The sequence below is a fragment of the Thamnophis sirtalis genome, unplaced genomic scaffold (assembly GCF_051295495.1).
Source record: "Thamnophis sirtalis isolate CommonGarterSnake01/CBP01778 unplaced genomic scaffold, rThaSir2_p1.2 scaffold_9, whole genome shotgun sequence".
Taxonomy (NCBI): domain Eukaryota; kingdom Metazoa; phylum Chordata; class Lepidosauria; order Squamata; family Natricidae; genus Thamnophis; species Thamnophis sirtalis.
Window position 1 is genome coordinate 20,460,088 of NW_028261389.1, and position 20,315 is coordinate 20,480,402.

At 39.7% G+C, this 20,315-nt stretch overlaps 1 protein-coding gene across 1 annotated transcript in view; it reads right to left on the minus strand.

Moving 5' to 3' along the window:
- Positions 1-20,315, minus strand: part of DGKI (diacylglycerol kinase iota) — a 316,253-nt gene that overhangs the window by 117,649 nt on the left and 178,289 nt on the right. Inside the window, 8 exon segments of the mRNA XM_087722998.1 lie at positions 524-635; positions 4,316-4,389; positions 7,238-7,300; positions 9,849-9,904; positions 14,838-14,916; positions 15,379-15,516; positions 15,973-16,086; positions 18,689-18,749. Coding sequence (XP_087579124.1) covers positions 524-635; positions 4,316-4,389; positions 7,238-7,300; positions 9,849-9,904; positions 14,838-14,916; positions 15,379-15,516; positions 15,973-16,086; positions 18,689-18,749 — 697 coding nt within the window.

A 20,315-nucleotide genomic window follows, 5' to 3' on the forward strand; every position in this document is an offset into this window, starting at 1 on the left:
TAGTGTTTAACCATCCTGCATTGTTTCCTTAAATTGACAAATATATCCAATACAGATGCATAAAGGTAAAGGTAAAAGCTCCCCTTGCACATATGTGCTAGTCGTTCCCAACTCTAGGGGGCGGTGCTCATCTCCATTTCAAAGCCAAGGAGCCAACGCTGTCCAAAGACATCTCCATGGTCACTAAATACCTAAGGCGCACGCAACGCTGTTACCTTCCCACCAAAGGTGGTTCCTATTTTTCTACTTGCATTTTTACATGCTTTCAAATCGTTAGGTTGGCAGAAGCTGAGACAAGTAACGGGAGCTCACCCTGTTACGCAGTGCTAAGGATTTGAGCCGCTGAACTGCCAACCTTCTGATCGACAAGCTCAGTGTCTTAGCCACTGAGCCATCGCGTCCCTCTACAGATGCATAATTTTTATTGCCAATTGCCATTTAATTCATTTTGTATGCTTTTGCTCTTTTGCTGTAATAGCTGAGTAACTAGTATGAGAAGAAATTTATTTTAAAAAGTACCCACCAAGGATGCCATGGTGAATCCAATGACCTCAATGTAACCGTCATCATGTCTCTGAGGTTCAAATTCTCTATGGTCTCCTGGATTACCCCAGGGCATTGTGCCAGCACAATACCTATAGAAAGAAGTTGAGGCTGTTAGGACTTCAGTGAACATTCAGCCAATTTTATCTTCATCAGAAACTTATATAATCAAGCACATATGTAGCTTTGTTCTGTACAAACGATGTCTAGAGGTTTTTCCTTTGTTACAGTGATTCAGAAAAAAAAATCACTTTTCCACATAGAATGTAGACTTGCCTTTGAGGCAGGGACTAATTATGTTCATCTATTCTATTCTATTCCATTCCATTCCATGGATATAGGAAGGATTCACAGAGTGAAGACTCATTCTTTCAACTGAGATAGAAATACATGGCACCACAGTTAGATTATTTTGATGTAGAAAAGTGTGTAAATCCCAGAGCAGGTTCCCTCATGAGACCAAAATATTCAAGTTGTGTTGGAAGGAACAGACTGAACTTGACCCACCATCTGCAGTCCTCCCATTCTCGGTGGTATAATCTTGTACTTTGATGCAGCTCTCTGAATATAATGCAAAATATGGGTGAGAAATATGTGCCTTCAAAAGCAGATTAGAATTAGAATTGATGTTCTGGAGAATTCTCAAACTGCCTATCCATTTTGATGGCTCAAAATAAGAACACTTCGGAATAATTTTATCAATATAGGCTGGTATTCTGAGACTGAATCACTCTTATCTGATATGCTTTTTTAGGCTCAAATAGTGGTTGACATAGGTGATATCTATAGATCCTTACTCATGGAGGCTCACATTGGGGAAAGAACCTCCCAAGTGAGATATTGGGGCAGTGGAAGAGAAGGTCACAGAGGCAGCAATGGTCATGATCATGGCAACAAGTTTTGGGCTATACTATGCATACAGTCATCTTCAGTTTATTGCAAAATAGAAGTCTGTGAGTCTCTCAGGTACTGTTAGGAATTTACTATTGATCAATAGATAAGCATATCAATGCATATGTTTATTTTGTTCGAATAATAGGAAAGCAGTGAGAATGATTACTTTGGATCAAGGTGGGTAGCATTTGAAGGACTGAAAGGGCTTCAGTTCAGACTTCTGACCTTCTGGGGGTCTTCTGATGATGGTGTAAAGGTAAAGGTTCCCCTCACACATATGTGCTAGTTGTTCCTAACTCTAGTGGGCAGTGCTCATCTCCGCTTCAAAGCCAAAGAGCCAGCGCTGTCCAAAGATATTTCCATGGTCATGTGGCCAGCATGACTAAACGCTGAAGGTGCCCAGAACACTGTTACCTTCCCACCAAAGGTGGTTCCTATTTTTCTACTTGCATTTTTTACGTGCTTTCGAATTGCTAGGTTGGCAGAAGCTGGGACAAGTAATGGGAGCTCACTCCGTTACATGGTGCTAGGGATTCTAACCGCCGAACTGCCGACCTTTCTGATCGACAAGTTCAGTGTCTTAGCCACTGAGCCACCGTGTCCCATTTGATGATGGTAAGACATTTCTTAAAATAATCCAAAACAAATGGCCAAATCATACCACTAAAATCCAGCCCTGTTACCCTCTAGTTTTGGCAACGTGTACTGGAAAACACATGTAGCCTGCACCCCATGAATTCCCAATTGTTTTGAAAACCATTAACTCCACACACAAAAATAGCCAGAAGGCTTCAAGAAATATGTCTGTTTGTGTATCTGTGAATGCACACTCACACACATCTTTAAATCACTCTTGAGTCCTGGCAACTGTCTGGACAAGTGTATGTCATTTTCTTGACATTTGACAACAAAAATGGTTTGCCACTATCTTCTTCTTAGAGTTGAGAGGGAGAGAAACTCACCCAGCTGACCTACTGCCTAAGGCAAAACAAAAACCAACTGGACTTTCCATTTGTAGCATTATAACCATTATACCAAACTAGCTTTTTTTTTTTCAATTGCAATATATTTATGAAATGCTCTTCCTGCATAGAAGGTCTGATACAGCACAGATGAAGGTCAGCATAACCATCTCCAGATGGTCCAGGAAAAAAATATATTGAGAACTTGTGCTGACCCTATTCAGTTTAAAAATAAAAATTCTCAAACACTACTTTAAAAAATATTCTAACAAAAGTCCAAATCTTGTATTACCTTACTTTTCTGGTGGACACATTGACTCATTGACGAGGGTAGGGTTTTATGGGCTGCTAGTGTGACAATACTTTTTAAAAATTGGGTCAGAGAAGTGCTGTGTTATTATAATACTGTATGATATATCCACAATATTCTAACAACAAACACAGTATTTCACATCCACTCATGAAATGAAGAAGCTGGCTCTTTCATGATCAAACATACAGCAGAAATAAAACGGGATTTTGTTTTAATTGTGCATAAAGTAAAGGTAAAGGTTCCCCTCGCACACATGTGCTAGTTGTTCCTGACTCTAGGGGGCAGTGCTCATCTCCATTTCAAAGCTGAAGAGCCAGCGCTGTCCAAAGACATCTCCATGGTTATGTGGCTGGCATGACTAAATATCGAAGGCGCACAGAACACTGTTACCCTCCCACCAAAGGTGGTCCCTATTTTCTACTTGCATTTTTACGTGCTTTCGATTGGCACCACGCTGGGACAAGTAACGGGAGCTCACTAGGGATTCAAACCGTCAAACTGCTGACATTCCTGATCACTGAGAAGCTCAGCGTCTTAGCCACTGAGCCCTTTTAATCTACATAGGGGGAATTAAAGGCACGATGGGAAATGTTGAAAAACTTCAATCTTATTGGAGAAAAAGATTGACAGTGGCCAAATTATAAGTAAAAAAAAACTGTGAAGGAAGAATACGAAAAAAAGAGTATAGATTTGAAGAAAGGCAGATGATCATACAAGAAGAGCAAATCAGATTTTTTTTAAAAAGCACCAGAATAAATCTGTGTCTCTCCCCCTCCTGAGCTCAATAAGACCAAGTTCATTCAGACACGAAACCTTCAGTAAAATTCACAAGCAGAGTTTTCAAGCACTTCATAAAATCACATCAGGAGATTTCGGCAGCAACCCTGACATTATGCAGGCTACCTACTCTTCTACTATTCCTAATAAATTCCTAATAAATACATTTTGTTTTATTTATTTGGAGAAAGCTGAAGCTTAAACAAAACAAGATTTGGGTTAGAAAAATCTGCTGATCTGAATATTAAAAAAAACAATACAGGTTAGATTTGAGTGTTTCTTTGGACTCATAACTGATTTTATCTGCTGGCCTTCAACAAATAAACTTTGACCATAGCATTCATAAGTGGCTAGGAAAGCTTTTGAATTAAAGAACAGGAAGAGAGGAAGAATGAGAAGATCTATTAAAAAAGTCGAAATGATACTAGTGGTCCTCAGACAAACAAGATCAATCACAGTTTGCCTGAAATATTTGGTAGACTGACGCACTAAAGTTGAGAGCCATTACGGTGTAGTGGTTAAGGTGCTGGCCTAGAAACCAGGAGACTGTAAGTTCTAGTTGTCTCTTAAACATGGAAATTAGATGGGTGAACTACATTCTCTCAGCCCAACACACCTCACAGGGTTGTTGTTGTGGGGAAAATGGAAAGTGGGGGCACTAGGGAGCATTCTGCCTTGAGTTGACAAAAAATACAGACAGGATAAACCAAATAAATAAATACATTAAAGTAAATGTATACAATGTTTTTGCATGCCTGTTTTCCACTCTTTTGAAACATCTAACAAAGATTCCATTATATGACTCCTAGAATTAAAAAAAAATTACCTGGGTATGTTTAAAAATACTATACATTGAAATTTCAGCTCTTGAATCTTAGAAGTCAAGTCAGTCCCATCACACTGCCAGAGAGTAGGAGAAAGAAAATGAAAGCAAACATGAACAAACTTCATAACAGAGTAATCCGTTGATGAGAAACAGGATCTTGAAAGTTGAGAAAAGAGCATCCTGTTTTCCCCAAAATAAGACCTCCCCAGATAATAAGCCCAATCGGGCTTTTGAGTACATGCCCTAAAATAAGCCCTCCCCCCAAAATAAGCCCTGAAAATATTGCAACACTGCAGCAGCCATGAGGTGACCATCCTCACCGCCTTCTGCACCTCAAAAATAATAAGACCTCCCCAAAAATAAGGCCAAGTGCTTATTTCGGGGGTCAAAAAAAATAAGAACCTGGGAAAACACAGTAGTTTTGGAGTTGTGGATATACAATACAAATCAGAGTTCCCTGAAGCTACAAACAGGTGTAGAATCTCAGTAGGTTGCAGTACAAGATTCAAGTTATTTGATTGGAATGCCTACCTCAGAGGATCTGGCAGGTGGACAGGTACTTTGGAAGATACCAAGTTGAAGACTGTAATACTTGGGAGTACACCTTTTCTATTCCTAAGTACCTTCTATCTTCAGCAGTATGCTTATTGGTGTAACAAAATCCATTTGGCGAAGTTCTAGAAAAGGAGTGTCAAACTCAGGGCCAGGGGGCCAGATCTGGCTCACGGGGTGCTTAGATCTGGCCCGCGGGGTCGCCCTGGAAACAGCAAAGGACCAGCCCACAGTGCCTCTGCCAGCAAAAACAGAGCTCAGGAGGGCTGTGCGTGGCCCTCTCGGGCTCTGTTTTCAGCCACGATGGCCTGGGGGGGGGGGTGCAGCCCCTCAAACTCTGTTTTCACTGGCAGAGGGCAGCAGGAGGCTGTCACAGCTGAAAACAGAGCTCGGAAGCATGCTTTCGCTGGCAGAGTACTCGGGCCACCACAGATGCCCCCGACACGAGTGATGTCAAGCTGGCCACGCCCACCCTGGCCTGATGCAGTCCTCAATGACATTGAATTTGTCACCCCTGTACTAGGGGCTCTGCACTGGGGTCATTATGTTGTTACTCTAACAATTCATCAATGTTACCTAGGAGAAATGTTCTGCCAGGTTTGGGGGAACTGAAAGCATAAGAAGTGAGGTCGTTTCAGTGACTAATTGAATCATGCACCTAGAGTAGATTCATACAACATCCTAAAAACCTGAGTTAAAAACCTGAGTTAAGACAATACTTCTTCTCACAGGGCACAAATACCTAAGCAAATTATTTTTCTATAATAGCTTAACACGGTGATTGGCTATAGTACCAGAGTAATTGTAGATTCCTACAATCTTCTGAATCATGAACAATCCATTCCCATTTTAGCTTAGTCTAATGCAGGGGCCCCCAACCTTTTGGGCACCAGGGACCAGCTCCATAGACAAAGATTTTTTTGCAGACTGGAGTGGACATGGTCTTGCAGGCTGCCTGCATCCCGGGGGTTGGGGAACCCCTGGTAGTGTATTGTACAAACCCAGATTTTAAACAATGTAATTCTAGGTTATGTCACGCAGAAGGATATCCTTCACCATGTAAAAAAGTTCAGCCAGCTAGGAAAAAAGGCAAGCAGTCAGTTCTGGACAAAATCAGAATTGGCTTGAGACCATTCACACTGAAGCACATTAATAATGCACACACTTTTCCAAAATTCTATAAGTCAATAAAAATACCTTACCCAGCATCTTGTTTCTCCTACCTTATTTTATCATATATTTTATTGTATTATTTTTATTTTATTGTATTATTTTTATTCTTTTTTATTTTATTGTATTATTTTTATTCTTTTTTATTTTATTGTATTATTTTTATTCTTTTTTATTTTATTGTATTATTTTTATTCTTTTTTATTTTTACTGTATTATTTTTATTCTTTTTTAAAATTTAATTTTTATTTATTATTTTATTTATTTTATTATTTATTGCTAGGTAAGGCTGCAAACAAGAAAGATTAGACCTGTGTGAGGAATCTCTCATTTTTTCCACTGAAATGTGGTGGGGGTGGGGGTTGGTCACCTTACAAATTTCTCTAGAAGCACTCAAGGCACAAATGTCCAGGTTCAAATAATTCTTGTACTTTGGACACATTATGTGAAGACCCAGCTCTCTGGAAAAGGCTATAATGCTGGCAAAGGTTGAAGTAAAGAGAAGAAGGCAATGACCAGCAGCCACGTAAATGGACTTAGTTACCATGACAATGGGGGAGGGCACCATTACAAAATTTGAAGGACCAGGTTAGGGACAGATCACCATGGGGAAAATGTATGTGGCTACTAAGGGTTGAAAATGACTTGATGGCACATAATCAGTCGATCATAGCTTTCTTTAGCACTTCTTAAAGCCAGAAGATATTACTTTGCAGGTGCAGCTGATGTGGAAAAGCCTCTTCCAGCTACTCCTAGTGCCCAAGGACAAAAATGAAGCAGGTGAAATATGAGTAATGTGTGGTTTTCTCAATACTTTCTTAGCAAAGCCCCACTCAAAGATTTGCACAACCTTAATAAATTCCATGTGCATAAATAAATGTACAAACAAGGAGATTTCAATCATGCCCAGAAAATAAGATAGTGTATCCGCTGAAATTGTTTCCCTGTCTTTATCATTTGTTTTCATTTAAAGGCATCAAAGTCTTGTTTCTATTAAAAATGGTCGATTCAGGCACCCAACCCAGGACCTTCGTTCATGGTGATATAAATGTTCATGTAAATGAAAATGGCCTTCACTCATGTTAATATGAATAAAATGTCTTCAATGTTTTTCCTAGGCTTCAGATCAAGTGTTCAAGCTGACAGGTCATTTCCCAGATTATAGTCATTAAAAGAGACAAAATACTCTATTATACTTACCACAACTTTCACATGTTTGGATAAATCTCTAGAGCTTCTCTGAAGGAAATCTGAAAAAGCTGCCTAGATTACAGGAACAGAAGCAATACAGAAAGGTGAAATATAATTTTTCCTGAAATTCTTGACAGTGTTTCTAGAACATCAAGTGCAAACTTTAAGTAAACTTGCCCCTTAGAAAGCAGTCTGTACAAAACAAAGTACTGTATATGATTTCTACTTTTGATTATGACTTATTTTCCATGACAACAATTATAAAAATACTAGTCAATAACATGACGCTGCCTGGGTATTTATTTATGTGGGAGGGAATGTCCGGACCAAACGTAATTTCTAATGTTGGATTTTCCCCCTTACCAGAGGGAGCCCCCTTGTGGAGTACTGTGAAGCAGTTACCATGGCAACTCTACTGCACTGTACAGTAGAAGCCATTTTAAAGCACAACAGGCTGTATCTCAAAGAAACACACACCACAAGGGGTGTTAGGGATGTCTTACCTCCACAGTATTTGTTTCCAGAGAGTAAGACATCTGTGTACCAAGTTTGGTTGAAATTCGTTGCAGAGTTATGCTGGAACATACGCATGTGCACACACACACAGAGCTATCTATCTATCTATCTATCTATCTATCTATCTATCTATCTATCTTTATCTGTGTGAGTGTGTGAGTGTGTGTGTGTGTGTGTGTGTGTGTGCGCGCGCGCACGTGCGCATATATTTATATAAGTAATGTCTGCTCCATTTATATGCAGCAAGAGTCAAAGTAATACCCATAACTGGATACACTTAGCATGGTTTGACAACAGGAGTGTCAAACTCAATTTCACTGAGGGCCACATCAGGGTTGTGTTTGACCTCAGTGGCCAGGGAGGCATGGCCAATGTTGGCAGCTCGTCAAGGCTCTGTTTTTGGTCAGCCCTCCACCAGCAAAAACAGAGCTTGGAAAGGCCACTCACAAGCTCCATTTTCGCTGGCAGAGGCACCACGAGTTGGTCCTTCACTGTTTCCAGAGCTGCCCTGCGGGCCAGATCTAAGCACCCTGCAGGCAGATCCGGCCCCCGGGCCTTTGAGTTTGACACTCTTGGGTTAAGGCATCAAGCTAGAGTCTATGTGTTTTAGTCCTGTCTTAGGCATGAAAATTGGCTGGGTGACCTGGGCCAGTCACTTTCTAACTTCACCGAGCTGTTGCTTTGGGGAAAACAGGAGGAGGAAGGTGTACTGTATATGTTTGCTTCCTTGGATTACTTATAAAATAATAAAAGGGATTTTTTAAAAAAAACCTAATAAATAATATTTAGATAGAAGCATACCGATAGGTGAAAATTTATATAACATGTTTTTCTGATTCCTCATCTAAACTACATGTTGCAGGAACAGTACCTAATGTTTCTTTTCTATTAGAATGTATATAATTTTACACTTGTTCCTTTTTAAACCTTCGATGCAATAATTCTATATACAGATATCAGTAGCTGTAAGTCCTACTGAACTCAATAGACATTTTTCTCATTAGATATGCCTAGGACCATGCTCTTAGCAGGATAATGGCTTGAATAGAATAGAATAGAATAGAATAGAATAGAATAGAATAGAATAGAATAGAATAGAATAGGGGTAGGGTAGGGTAGGGTAGGGTAGGGTAGGGTAGGGTAGGGTAGGGTACCGTTGGAAGGGACCATGGAGGTCTTCTAGTCCAACCCTCTGCTTAGCCAGGAAACCCTATACCAACACTTTAGTCAAATGATTATCCAACTTCTTCTTAAAAATAGTCCAGTGTTGGACTATTCACAACTTCTGGAGGCAAGTTGTTCCACTGATTAATTCTTCTAACAGTCAGGAATTTTCTCCTTAATTCTAAGTTGATTAGTTTCCACCCATTGCTTCTTGTCCTGCCCTCAGGTGCTTTGGAGAGTAGCTTGGCTCCCCCTTCTTTGTTGCAGCCCCTGAGCTATTGGAACACTGCTATCGTGTCACCCCTAGTCCTTCTTTTCATTAGACTAAACATACATGTCAGGCCTGCAGCCATATTCCTTTCTGGATCTTTGGCCTGCCACACTTTCTATTATCTTACTATGCTGTTTCTAATGGGGGGAAATGAGAGTGCGGATGGTACGGAGTAAAATGCTATGTAGCCAAAATAAAATTCCTTCCTAGAATCCAAGGTCATTCTTTGTCTCTATACACCTCTGCACCTGATTGGAACTGGATGGGTAGAACTGCCAGTATGGCAGTGGAAGATTGGACCATGTGATGGACTTGTAGGTGTGGGGGCAAGATCATGAACTTACAACTAGGTGGGGAAAACCCAGGAAGCTCAGATTCGGGCTTTCCCAGATGTGCCAACATGACTCTCTTAATAAATTGGAGCTTTGAGCAATATTTTGCCTTGGACTCTGAATTAATTTGGGATGTTATTTGGAATCCTGACATTAACCCGAACAGTTCCTGCAACCGTTCTTCATATGTTTTAGCCTCCAGTCCCCTAATCATCTTCTCTGCACTCTTTCTAGAGTCTCAACATCTTATTTATTTATTTATATTTATTTATTGCCAATTGCTCAAAATAATAACAAAACAGCAATCAGAGGAAAAAAAGAGACTATATCAACTCACCCCGGCATAAAACATTTTATTTCGAAATCGGCTGTTGAATTTTTCAGGATTTGCCTCTGTAACAAGGAAGAAAGAGAAAGCAGAATTTAAAAACTCTTTTTACAAAGTCCATTAAACACTACATTGGCTTTACACACTTAGCTTTTTCAAGAAATAACAATGAATCAAAATGGTGATATGAACTGGCAGTGAAGAAGTGTTATCTAAATTAAGTAATGAAGTGCCTTTCCATAATTCAAGGAAGATTGAATATTTACTTAAGAAATGAGAGAAAGAATAATAGTATCTCAAAGACTAGCATATTACCGAATTACCAATTTTCTAAGGCTGCAAAATTCTTGACTTGCATAGTTTATAGGAGAGATAGCTGCAGCCCCCGAAAACTTGTAATAGTTGATGCCAAGGTACAATTTTAATATGGCAGAAAGAGAACATTATTACATAAATTATTAAAAAGCAACCATATTAATGTTGTTTAATTTTAGATAAATATAAATCAAATCGATTTTATTAACTATCCTGTTTTTACTTGCTGTCAGGCTTCACAGGTCAGGCCTAGCCATAAATCTCAGTGTTTCAAATTCAAATAGCTATGAAGATTCTCAGTCATCCAGGTCAGGATTGTCCCAAACATCCCAAACATGCTTTTTCAAGAGGCAACTGGATTTCTTGTTTTTCTTTGAAGACATTTTGCTTCTCATCCAAGAAGCTTCTTCAGCTCCCCACCATCCAGTCAGAGCCACCTCTAACATCTCTAACATCCCTCGGGGGGGGGGGGGTGTTAAGATATAGCCTGTTGTGCCTTAAAACGACTTCTACTGTACTGCTGTAAAATGGCTTCTACTGTACAGTGCAGTGGAGTTGCCATGCTAACGGCTTCACAGTACTCCATAAGATATCTCCCTCTGGTAAGCAGGAATATCCAACATTAAAAATTACATTTGGTCTGGACATTTTCCCTCTATAAACAAATACCCGGGAAACACCAGGTTATCACCTAGTACACAATAAGAATATAGCAAAATCTATTTTTAAAAATCTAATTTCCCCCTATTATGTTAAAGCAGAGTTGTGTGTAGAAGAGAACAGCATTAAGAGAAAACATAGGTGCTATCTGACTAAATTCTTGCTTTAAAATATACAGCTTGTCTTGCCATAGTTTTTCTCTCTTCTCTGTTTATTGAAATGCATATGCATGTATTACACTGACATCTCTGGAATAACATTCATTTATCCTTTATTAAGTGTTATGGCTTCATTATTAAATAAATCTTCCAACGCAGAAAGCATCAGTCAAAATATTTAGCTGCAAGCATATTTGGCAAGGATTGCAGCCCGTGTTCCTACAGAATAAAAGTGCTACTGTCAACCTTGTCATTTATTTGCCTTTCCACGAGACTTCATTATGAATTGGACTGCTTGCTGCCTTTGTAACATGGGGAAAGAAAAACATGCATTCGCTCTTTCCATCAAGGAGACAGACCTTTATTTAATCTGGCATGTCAAGAAAAATGAGGTGTTGAGGAGAGAAACCTTTTCAATTGGGCTTGATGCTAGCATGAAAAGAAGGACAATTAAGGTTTGATGTTCCAAATTCATAGGAATAAATCATCCAGATTCTAAACAGTTTTAGGTATTGTCAGTGTATTCTCCCACCATCCACACACATACTCTCATGCAGGTGTGTCAAACTCAATTTCATTGAGGGCCACATCAGGGTTGTTTGACCTTGGGGGGAAGCTGGGAGGGGGCATGGCCAGCGTGGGCATCAGAGGTGAGTTGCTGCCGGTTAGGCCCGGATCGCCAGAACCAGTAGTAGCAGTGGCGGGAGGCTCCATCCACCCGCCCGGACGCTTCTGTGCATGCGCAAAAGCGTTGTGCGCACGTGTGTACAAGTGTACCTGAACCGGTAGTAAAAATATTAGCAACCAGCTCTGGTGAACATGACCAGTTCAACATAACTTGTGTCAGGGGCACCTGTGGTGGCTCAGGTGCTCTGCCAGAGAAAATGAGTCCCCGAGATCCATTTCAGCTGCGATGGCCTCATGCAAGCCTCTGCCAGTGGAAACTGAGCCCAAGAGGGTCACATGCAGCCCCCCCTGAACTCTGTTTTTCCTTGCAGAGGCACTACAGTCCAGTCTTTCTCTGTTTCCAGGGTGGTCCTGCAGGCCAGATCTAAACACCCTGTTGGCGGATCCAGCCCCCAGCCCTTGAGTTTGACACCCCCGCTCTAATGCAATGCAACTTTTGATAAACTAGTGCCTTTCAGATGCTCTAGATTACAATTGTAATAATTCCCAAACTGGAGGAATGAAATCTAATTTTTCCACAGGTCACAGACTTTGAATTAATTGTAATACACAGACACTATATATAGAGACTTTGATAAGGCAACAAACAGTTAGACATGGCTTAAGCCCATATGAAGGGTTTATGAAGACATCTCAGACAGGCACCCTCCTAATTCTCAAGAAGATAAAAGAGGGAGGTGGGGAAGCAGAATAGAATAGAATAACAGAGTTGGAAGGAACCTTGGAGGTCTTCTAATCCAATGCTCTGCTCAGGCAGGAAACCCTAAAGAACTTTAGACAAATGGTTATTCAATCTCTTCTTAAAAACCTCCAGTGTTGGAGCATTTACAATTTCTGGAGGCAAGTTATTCCACTGATTAATTGTTCTCATTGTCAGGAAATTTCTTCGTTCTAGGTTGCTTCTCTCCTTGATTAGTTTCCACCCTTTGCTTCTTGTCCTGTCCTCAGAGGCTTTGGAGAATAAGTTGACTCCCTCTACTTTGTGGCAGTTTTTACACTTGCATATTTACACTTGCAAGATCCATTCTAATAAAAGTAATGGTAGGTGTACGTGGCATTTGGCTTACCATAAAGGATGACATAATATGATTCATGAATGCTTGCCTTGGTAATTGTCAGCCTTTAGGGGTAGATCAGAATAACAATCCAATGTCATGTAGGTCAGTACTACTTTTATTGTAAAACTATAGTAACAGAATCTTGAAAGGCTGATTGGGCTTTTTCCTTTCCTTTCCTTCCCATCCCTTCTTCATAAGAAGCTTTTATCTGAGAGATTTTCTCAGGCTACAATCCTGATCCCAACTCAGGTTTTTTTTATCTGATCATTTTCTTGGTAGAGGCCTATCTCCAAGCCCTCAAAGCTATTCCATCTATCATCTACAGTAATCGTGTTCAGATTTTTATTACTAGAAGGATACTACTTATTGTAAGACAGAATACTTTGTTTACATGAAGCAGATTGTTAGAATGCAGTATTGTAAACAAACTCTGCCCACAGTTCGGAGTTCAATCCTGATGGGCTCAAGGTTGACTCGACATTCCATCCTTCTGAAGTCAGTAAAACGTGGGCCCAGATTGTTGGGGACAACATGCTGACTCTGTAAAGTGCTCAGAGAGTTTTCGAAAGCACTGTGAAGTGATACCTACTGTATTTTTCGGACTGTAAGACGTGCCGGTGTATAAGATACACCAAGATTTCAATGAAATAAATAAGAAAAAAAAGTTTTTGTTCTCCCTGGCCCCAGGAGCACTCTGCAGGCTTCAGCGGGGCTTGGGGAAGGCAAAAATCCCCCCGTTTTTGCAAAAAACAGGTGGGAAACAGGCCATTTTTTGCAAAAATGGGGGCATTTTTGCCTTCCTCCAGCCCTGCTGAAGCCTGCAGAATGCTTCTGGGGAGTGGGGGAAGGCAAAAACACCTCCGTTTTTGCAAAGAACAACCCGTTTTTCACAAAAATGGGGTCCTGGGGGGGGCAAAAATGGCCATTTTAGGTGTATAAGACACTCCAACATTTCCACACTCTTTTAGGGGTGGGGGAAGGGGCGACTTATACAGAATTTTCAATGAAATCAGACTGCAAATGTCGTGCCAAGTCTGATTCAGCTGACCTACATAAAACATATTTGGCATGAAATATCGAATACTAATCTAAGATTCTCTGCTGGTCTCTATTAGTCTGGTTTTCCTTTTTTGAAACAGCCAAAATTAGCGAGACAAGATTATTCTAAATGTTTATATGTTTTCCGAACTGGAAATAAACGTGACCCGTCAAAAGCGCGGACGGCAAAAGCGCGATCGACAAAATCGCGCCTTTGACGTCATCACAGCGCGACGAAAAAGATCGAAAAATTCAAATAAAAATTAATAAAAATTAAATTAAAGCAAGCCGATTCACATAAAGGTAAGGGTTAGGGTTAGGGTTAGGGTTAGGGTTAGGGTAAGGGTTAGGGTTAGCTTTAGAGCGTTAGCGTTAGCGTTAGGGTTAGGATAAGGGTTAGCGTTACGTTTTTCGTTACTTTAACGGTTAGGTTTAGGGTTAGGTTTAGGGTTAGGTTAAGAGTTAGGGTTAGGGTTAGGTTTAGGGTTAGGTTTGGGGGGGTTAGGGGAAGGTTTTAGCTTTATTTTTACATTTTTTCGATCTTTTTCGTCGCGCTGTGATGACGTCACAGCGCGCTTTTGTCGAGCGCGATTTTGTCCTACGCGCTTTTGTGGTGGAACCGAAATAAATCATCTCTATAGTGGTAGCTGTTAATTTGACCGTGATTTGGGATGTATTGTTTGTTGAAATCTTCACAATAGATAAAAATCAGCTAACATTTTCCTCTTCATTTGGCTAAATATCAGCAGTATCTTTATTTCATTCAGAGCATTGGCACATGATAATCCTTTAGCTATTGCTGATACTATTTGTAGAAATTAACCATAAATACAATACATATTTTCACTCAAGATGAACTAACATCTACCCTTTTCTTTAACTCGTCTATTATTTTCTTAAGAATAGGAACAATTTTCACCCCCCTTTTCATCCCCTCTACACTGTAACTTCACAGCTGGCAAAATTCTATCTATTCCGTAGGCATTAAAGACATAGGGACCACCTTTAGGGCACATGTTAAGCGTATCTAATCCTTTTTTTCTAGAGGCACACTTTGAGAGAGATAGCTTTAGTTCTCTCACCTCGAGATTCATGGAATTCCAGCGTGACATGGGCATCAAATCCGAGGCTGAAGTAATTATTGAAAACATTGAGAGGGAGCTGCAGTGATGAGATCAGAAGTAAAAAAAAAGAAAAAAGAAAGAGACTTTGTAGAAAAGGCAATATAGAAAAATAAAATAGAATTGCAAACACTATGACTCACTAAGCAAAGTTGACTTTGTTATTTCAGGTACAAGTGGTGTAATTTTGGAACAAAATTGTCTACTCATGCTCATACAAATTGACCATAAATTGGAATTGCTAGTAGATGTATAAGGGATTTGAATAAATAGGACTCTTAACACTTTCACTAGTGGGTTGGTTTTATTTTATTAGCTTACTGGCTAATTGTTGACAGGTCTGAAAACAAGAAATTGCCAACTTAGTGGAGCAAATAAACAGAGACCGGTCAAAAATGAAGAAATACTAGGATTCTATGTCTAGAAATATTCCATAGCCACTCTTCATGATCTCTGATCTCCCAATTCTAGTCTACTTTAAGGAGAAAGATTTCACGCCAACCTTATGTGTTCCATCTTCAAGTTCATTTGACGGCAAATCAGGGTTTCTCTCCACTTGAAGATTCCAACGATCTAATTGAACGATGGCGCCATCTTCTACATGACAGAGAATTTTCGCAACAGGTTCATCAGTATACCCCTAAAGTAGAACAGAGAAATAGGCAGATGTAAATGATCAATATTAATAAATGATTAATTGATTAGTCTGTGGGATAGTCATCAATATTTACTCAAAAGCAGCTAATTAAATCTTCACAATTCCCATCATTGGTACATGGAGAAGACAGAGCACCATAAAATATTATGGGTAAAGTTTTGCAAATATTAGATAATACTGGGAATGAATCATAATAATAAGCCTACGGCCAAGTAGCTAACTAGGCCAGCCATGGTTGTGTTTATTTCATTTAATTGGAGGGTTGGGGGGTTGGGAGAAAAGTGAAAGTTGAAGTGGAAACTTTCTACTCTATGCATAAAAAATAATGCACCAATTAGAAGAATATGTTTTATACATTTCCATCCACAGTTTGAATCTCTTCCTTCACTTTCAACAAAAAGTGAAATGACAACCAGTCAGACCTGTATTCAGACTTACCCCTCCCCAGTTGAGAGTGCGAGCAAGATCATTCCCAGTGCCGAGTGGAAGTACAGCCACAGGAGGCTGGGGATTCAACTGTAACTCATCCAGAATGGAGAGGATCCAGCCAACCTAAGCATCAACAGTTACAGAATTGGAAGTAAATTTCTAGACCATATGGAAAGATGGGTCTAACCAGAGTTTTATGGTTGCAGTTCTAGACAGTGCTGTTCATTCCTGCCAGTGTGTGGTTCCTGGAAGAGATTGACGAGGAAGACTCCGAACCTGAACGCTCATGGAAATAGATGGATGAGGGAATTACAGCTACAGGTGTGGGGCTACCATATCTGCACTGCAAAAATCTGAATGATCACTGGACAAAGAATGAACTATATTACACCAGCCATAGCTTGTTCTCTCTGTGAATGATATGATGTACGGTATAACTGAAGAATGTAATGCATTCTGCTTTCATCCTGTCCAAGAGAAAAGTATATGGCAAAAGCAATAGCAACAGCACTTAGACTTATATACCACTTTACAGTGTTTACAGCCCTAAGCAGTTTACAGAGTCAGCCTATTGCCCCCAACAATTTAGGTCCTCATTTTATCCACCCCGGAAGAATGGAAGACTGAGTCAACCTTGAGTGTGGTGGGATTTGAACTGCCAAATTGCAGGCAGCCAGCAATCAGCAGAAGTAGCCTGAAGTACTGCACTTTAACCACTGCGCCACCGGGGTTGCTATTGCAATTGCAATAGCATTTACACTTATATACACTCCGTAGTGCTTTGTAGCACTCTCTGGGCAGTTTATAATGTAAGTATTATTTGCACATTGTCCCCAACAATCTGGGACCTCATTTTACCAATCTCAGAAGGATGGAAGGATGGAGTCAACCATGAGCCCCATCAAAATCAAGCTCTAAACTGTAGGGAGAGTTTGCCTGCAGTTTGACCACTATGCCACCAGGAGTCTAGATGTCAATAACAGTGTATCTATATTTCCCCCATTCCCCTCCCAACCGCCAATTCATATTAGTTAAGGAAGAATATTTAAGAGATTTGCCATAAGAACAGTCAGTGAGATGGCCGCCATTGAAAATTATGGGGAACAGCATCAATAAAATTGAATTGACCTGCTTTAGAATCAGGTTTTTTGATATATATAAAAAACAAAACCTGTTTTTGGATATATAAAACTTTGGGAGTTCTAAATATGGCTGAGTTTTGCTTTTAACATTTTAGGAAATGACATTCCTAAATTCACAGAGACTTAATTCCTCAGGACTGTATTTTGGATTTGGGATAGGATACCATCTGTTTAGTTTTGAAGCTTGATGGAAAAATCTGAGGCTAAGAAGAATTTGAACCGACAATATTTCATTTATCATCAGAAAAAAAGGTTAATTCTGAACAGGGACACGAGAAAAATCTCCTCCTTTCTGTTTCCTTTCAATAATGCAAAGTAATAAGTAGTCTTACTGAATATTCACTAGATCCATTTGAACAAGATTTTCATTTTTAAATGTAATGGCTTTTGGAACAACACAACATTAATTTCCTTCAAATATAATCTCAAGAAAGATAAATCAGGCACTGCTCATACTGATGTGACAGCAGTGCCCCCATTTGATCAAAATATGAAATGCAAGGGAAAAGATATTGAAAGCAATAAATCCAACCCTGTGGCACAGATGAGCTCCAGATCCATTAAACAGATGAGCCCTGTCCCCCATAAATATATTTTAGAAAGCCATCTTTGAAAAAAAGAAAAGGAAGAATCAAACCAAACAATAAGCATTTGTAGGATTCTATGAGCACATAAGCATTGGGATTGTTTGATTTTTGCAGACTTCGGTATTATCATGCTATCATGATGAATACCTGACTACTGCAACATAATCGGCTTGTGTGAATAGAACAAGGCAGAGATAAAATAAAATAAACAAAATTTAAATCATTCCATTCACACACAAAAAACCCACCAACCCAATCAATACTCTGTTCTACAAGACAAATGTTGGACAAGCATGTGTGAATGGAGTGAGTGATTAACCCTCATTAAAATATGTTTCAAGCTTTTGATAAGTGATATTGACCAGCTAGAAGTAGTGCATTCTTTAATATTATATTATTTCTCAAGGAGAGAGACAGAGGGAGGGATGGAGGGGGGGATGGAGGAGGGAAAAGAAGGAGGGATACATAGAGTAATAGAAGGATAAAGAGAAAGAGATAACTATAATCTGCAAGATTTGATTAATTGATTGATTGATTTAATTTATATAGACACTCATTTCTCTTACATGTGACTCCAAGTGATGTACACAATTAAAACCCAAGCTAACAATCAGAAAATGCAATTATTAAAGTCAATTAAAAACAGTTAAAGCCCACTGTGTTTTTCTGAAAATAAGACAGGGTCTTATTTTCTTTTGACCCCCAAAATAAGCGTTTGACCTTATTTTCGGCGAGCTCTTATTATTTTTGAGGTCCAGGAGGCGGTGAGTGTGGTCACCTCGTGGCTGCTGCTGTGTTGCAATATTTCAGGGATGGCTTTTTTTCAGGGGAGGGCTTATTTTAGGGCATGCACTCAAAAGCCCAATTAGACTTAATATCCGGGGAGGTCTTATTTTCAGGGAAACAGGATAGTTTATTTTAATAATTTCACCAACAATCATTGGTAGTACCTCCTAACTGTTACAAAGAAAGCTAATGAAAAGGAATCAGCCTTACTGTTCCATCGCCACCACAAGCCAGTATTCGCAGATTTGGCATTTTTCTGTACAATTCAAGCCTAGTGAAAGAAAACAGAGGACAAAGTGGTTTTTTTTAAAAAAAATCATGAAGATAGATTTTTAAAATGCTTCTCTATGATCAAGCACTTCCTAGTCAATCATTTATTATCAGGAGCAGAAATAAAAGTGGACTCACTCAAGAAACAGAAATTGCTTTTGCCATACCAACCGCTTTATTTTGGCAAAGTCAAACTCCATTCTAAACCCAATCCCTCTACTAAAATCAGATATAGTGAGGAAGGTAGTACTTATTTTACAGAAGCTACTGAGTCATGTACAGTATATGTTGTACCTCACTCAATGGTAATAACTGTGAGAGGGATCTTGGAGGCCTAGTGGACAACCATTTAAATATGAGCCAGCAGTGTGCAGCAGCTGCCAAAAAAGCCAACACAGTTCTAGGCTGCGGGGACAGAATCAAGATCATGTGAAGTGCTAATACCACTTTATAATGCCTTGGTAAGGCCATCCTTAGAATGCTGCATCCAGTTTTGGTCGCCACAATGTAAAAAAAGATGTGGAGACTCTAGAAAGAGTGCAGAGAAGAGCAATAAAGATGATTAGGGGACTAGAGGCTAAAGCATATGAAGAACAGTTGCAGGAACTGGGTATGTCTAGTTTAATGAAAAGAAGGACTAGGGGAGACATGATAGCAGTGTTCCAATATCTCAGGGGCTGCCACAAAGAAGAGGAAATCAAGCTATTCTCCAAAGCACCCGAGGGTAGGACAAGAAGCAATGGGTGGAAACTAATCAAGATGAGAGGAGCTACTTAGAACTAAGGAGAAATTTCCTGACAGTTAGAAGAATTAATCAGTGAAACAACTTGCCTCCAGAAGCTGTAAATGTTCCAACACTGGGTGTTTTTAAAAAGGGATTGGAAACCACTTGCCTGAAGTGGTGTAGGATTTCCTGCCTAAGCAGGGGGTTGGACTAGAAGACCTCCAAGGTCCCTTTCTTTATTCTATTCTATTCTATGTGTCTATGGGGGCTCTCAATCATTCAGGTCATGATTGTCCTAAAGGTTCTTTTTTTCTTAAAAGTCAACTAGACTTTTTTGTTCTATTTCCTTGTGAAAATGTTTCCCTTGGTCTGTTTGTGTCTGTGTGTGTGTTTGTGTGTGTGTGTATGTGTGTATATATGTATGTGTGTGTATATATACATATATACAGTACTGTGCAAAAGTTGTAGGCAGGTGTGAAAAAATGCTGTAAACAAAGAATGCTTTCAGAAATATAAATAATGATTATATGGAGAATGGAGAACTAACCACAGATCTCCTGTGGATGTAGGCTTTCTCACATCCTTCTGTCTCTTCATGTAATCCCAGACACACTCGATAATGTTGAGATCTGGGCTCTGTGGGGGCCATGCCATCCCTTCCAGTGCTTCTTGTTCTTTTTTACACTGAAGATAGTTCCTAGTCACTTTGGCTGTATGTTTGGGGTCATTGTCCTGCTGCAGAATAAATTTGGGGCCAATCATATGCCTCCCTGATGGTATTGCATGATGGATAAGTATCTGCCTGTATTTCTCAGCATTGAGACCACCATTAATCCTGACCAA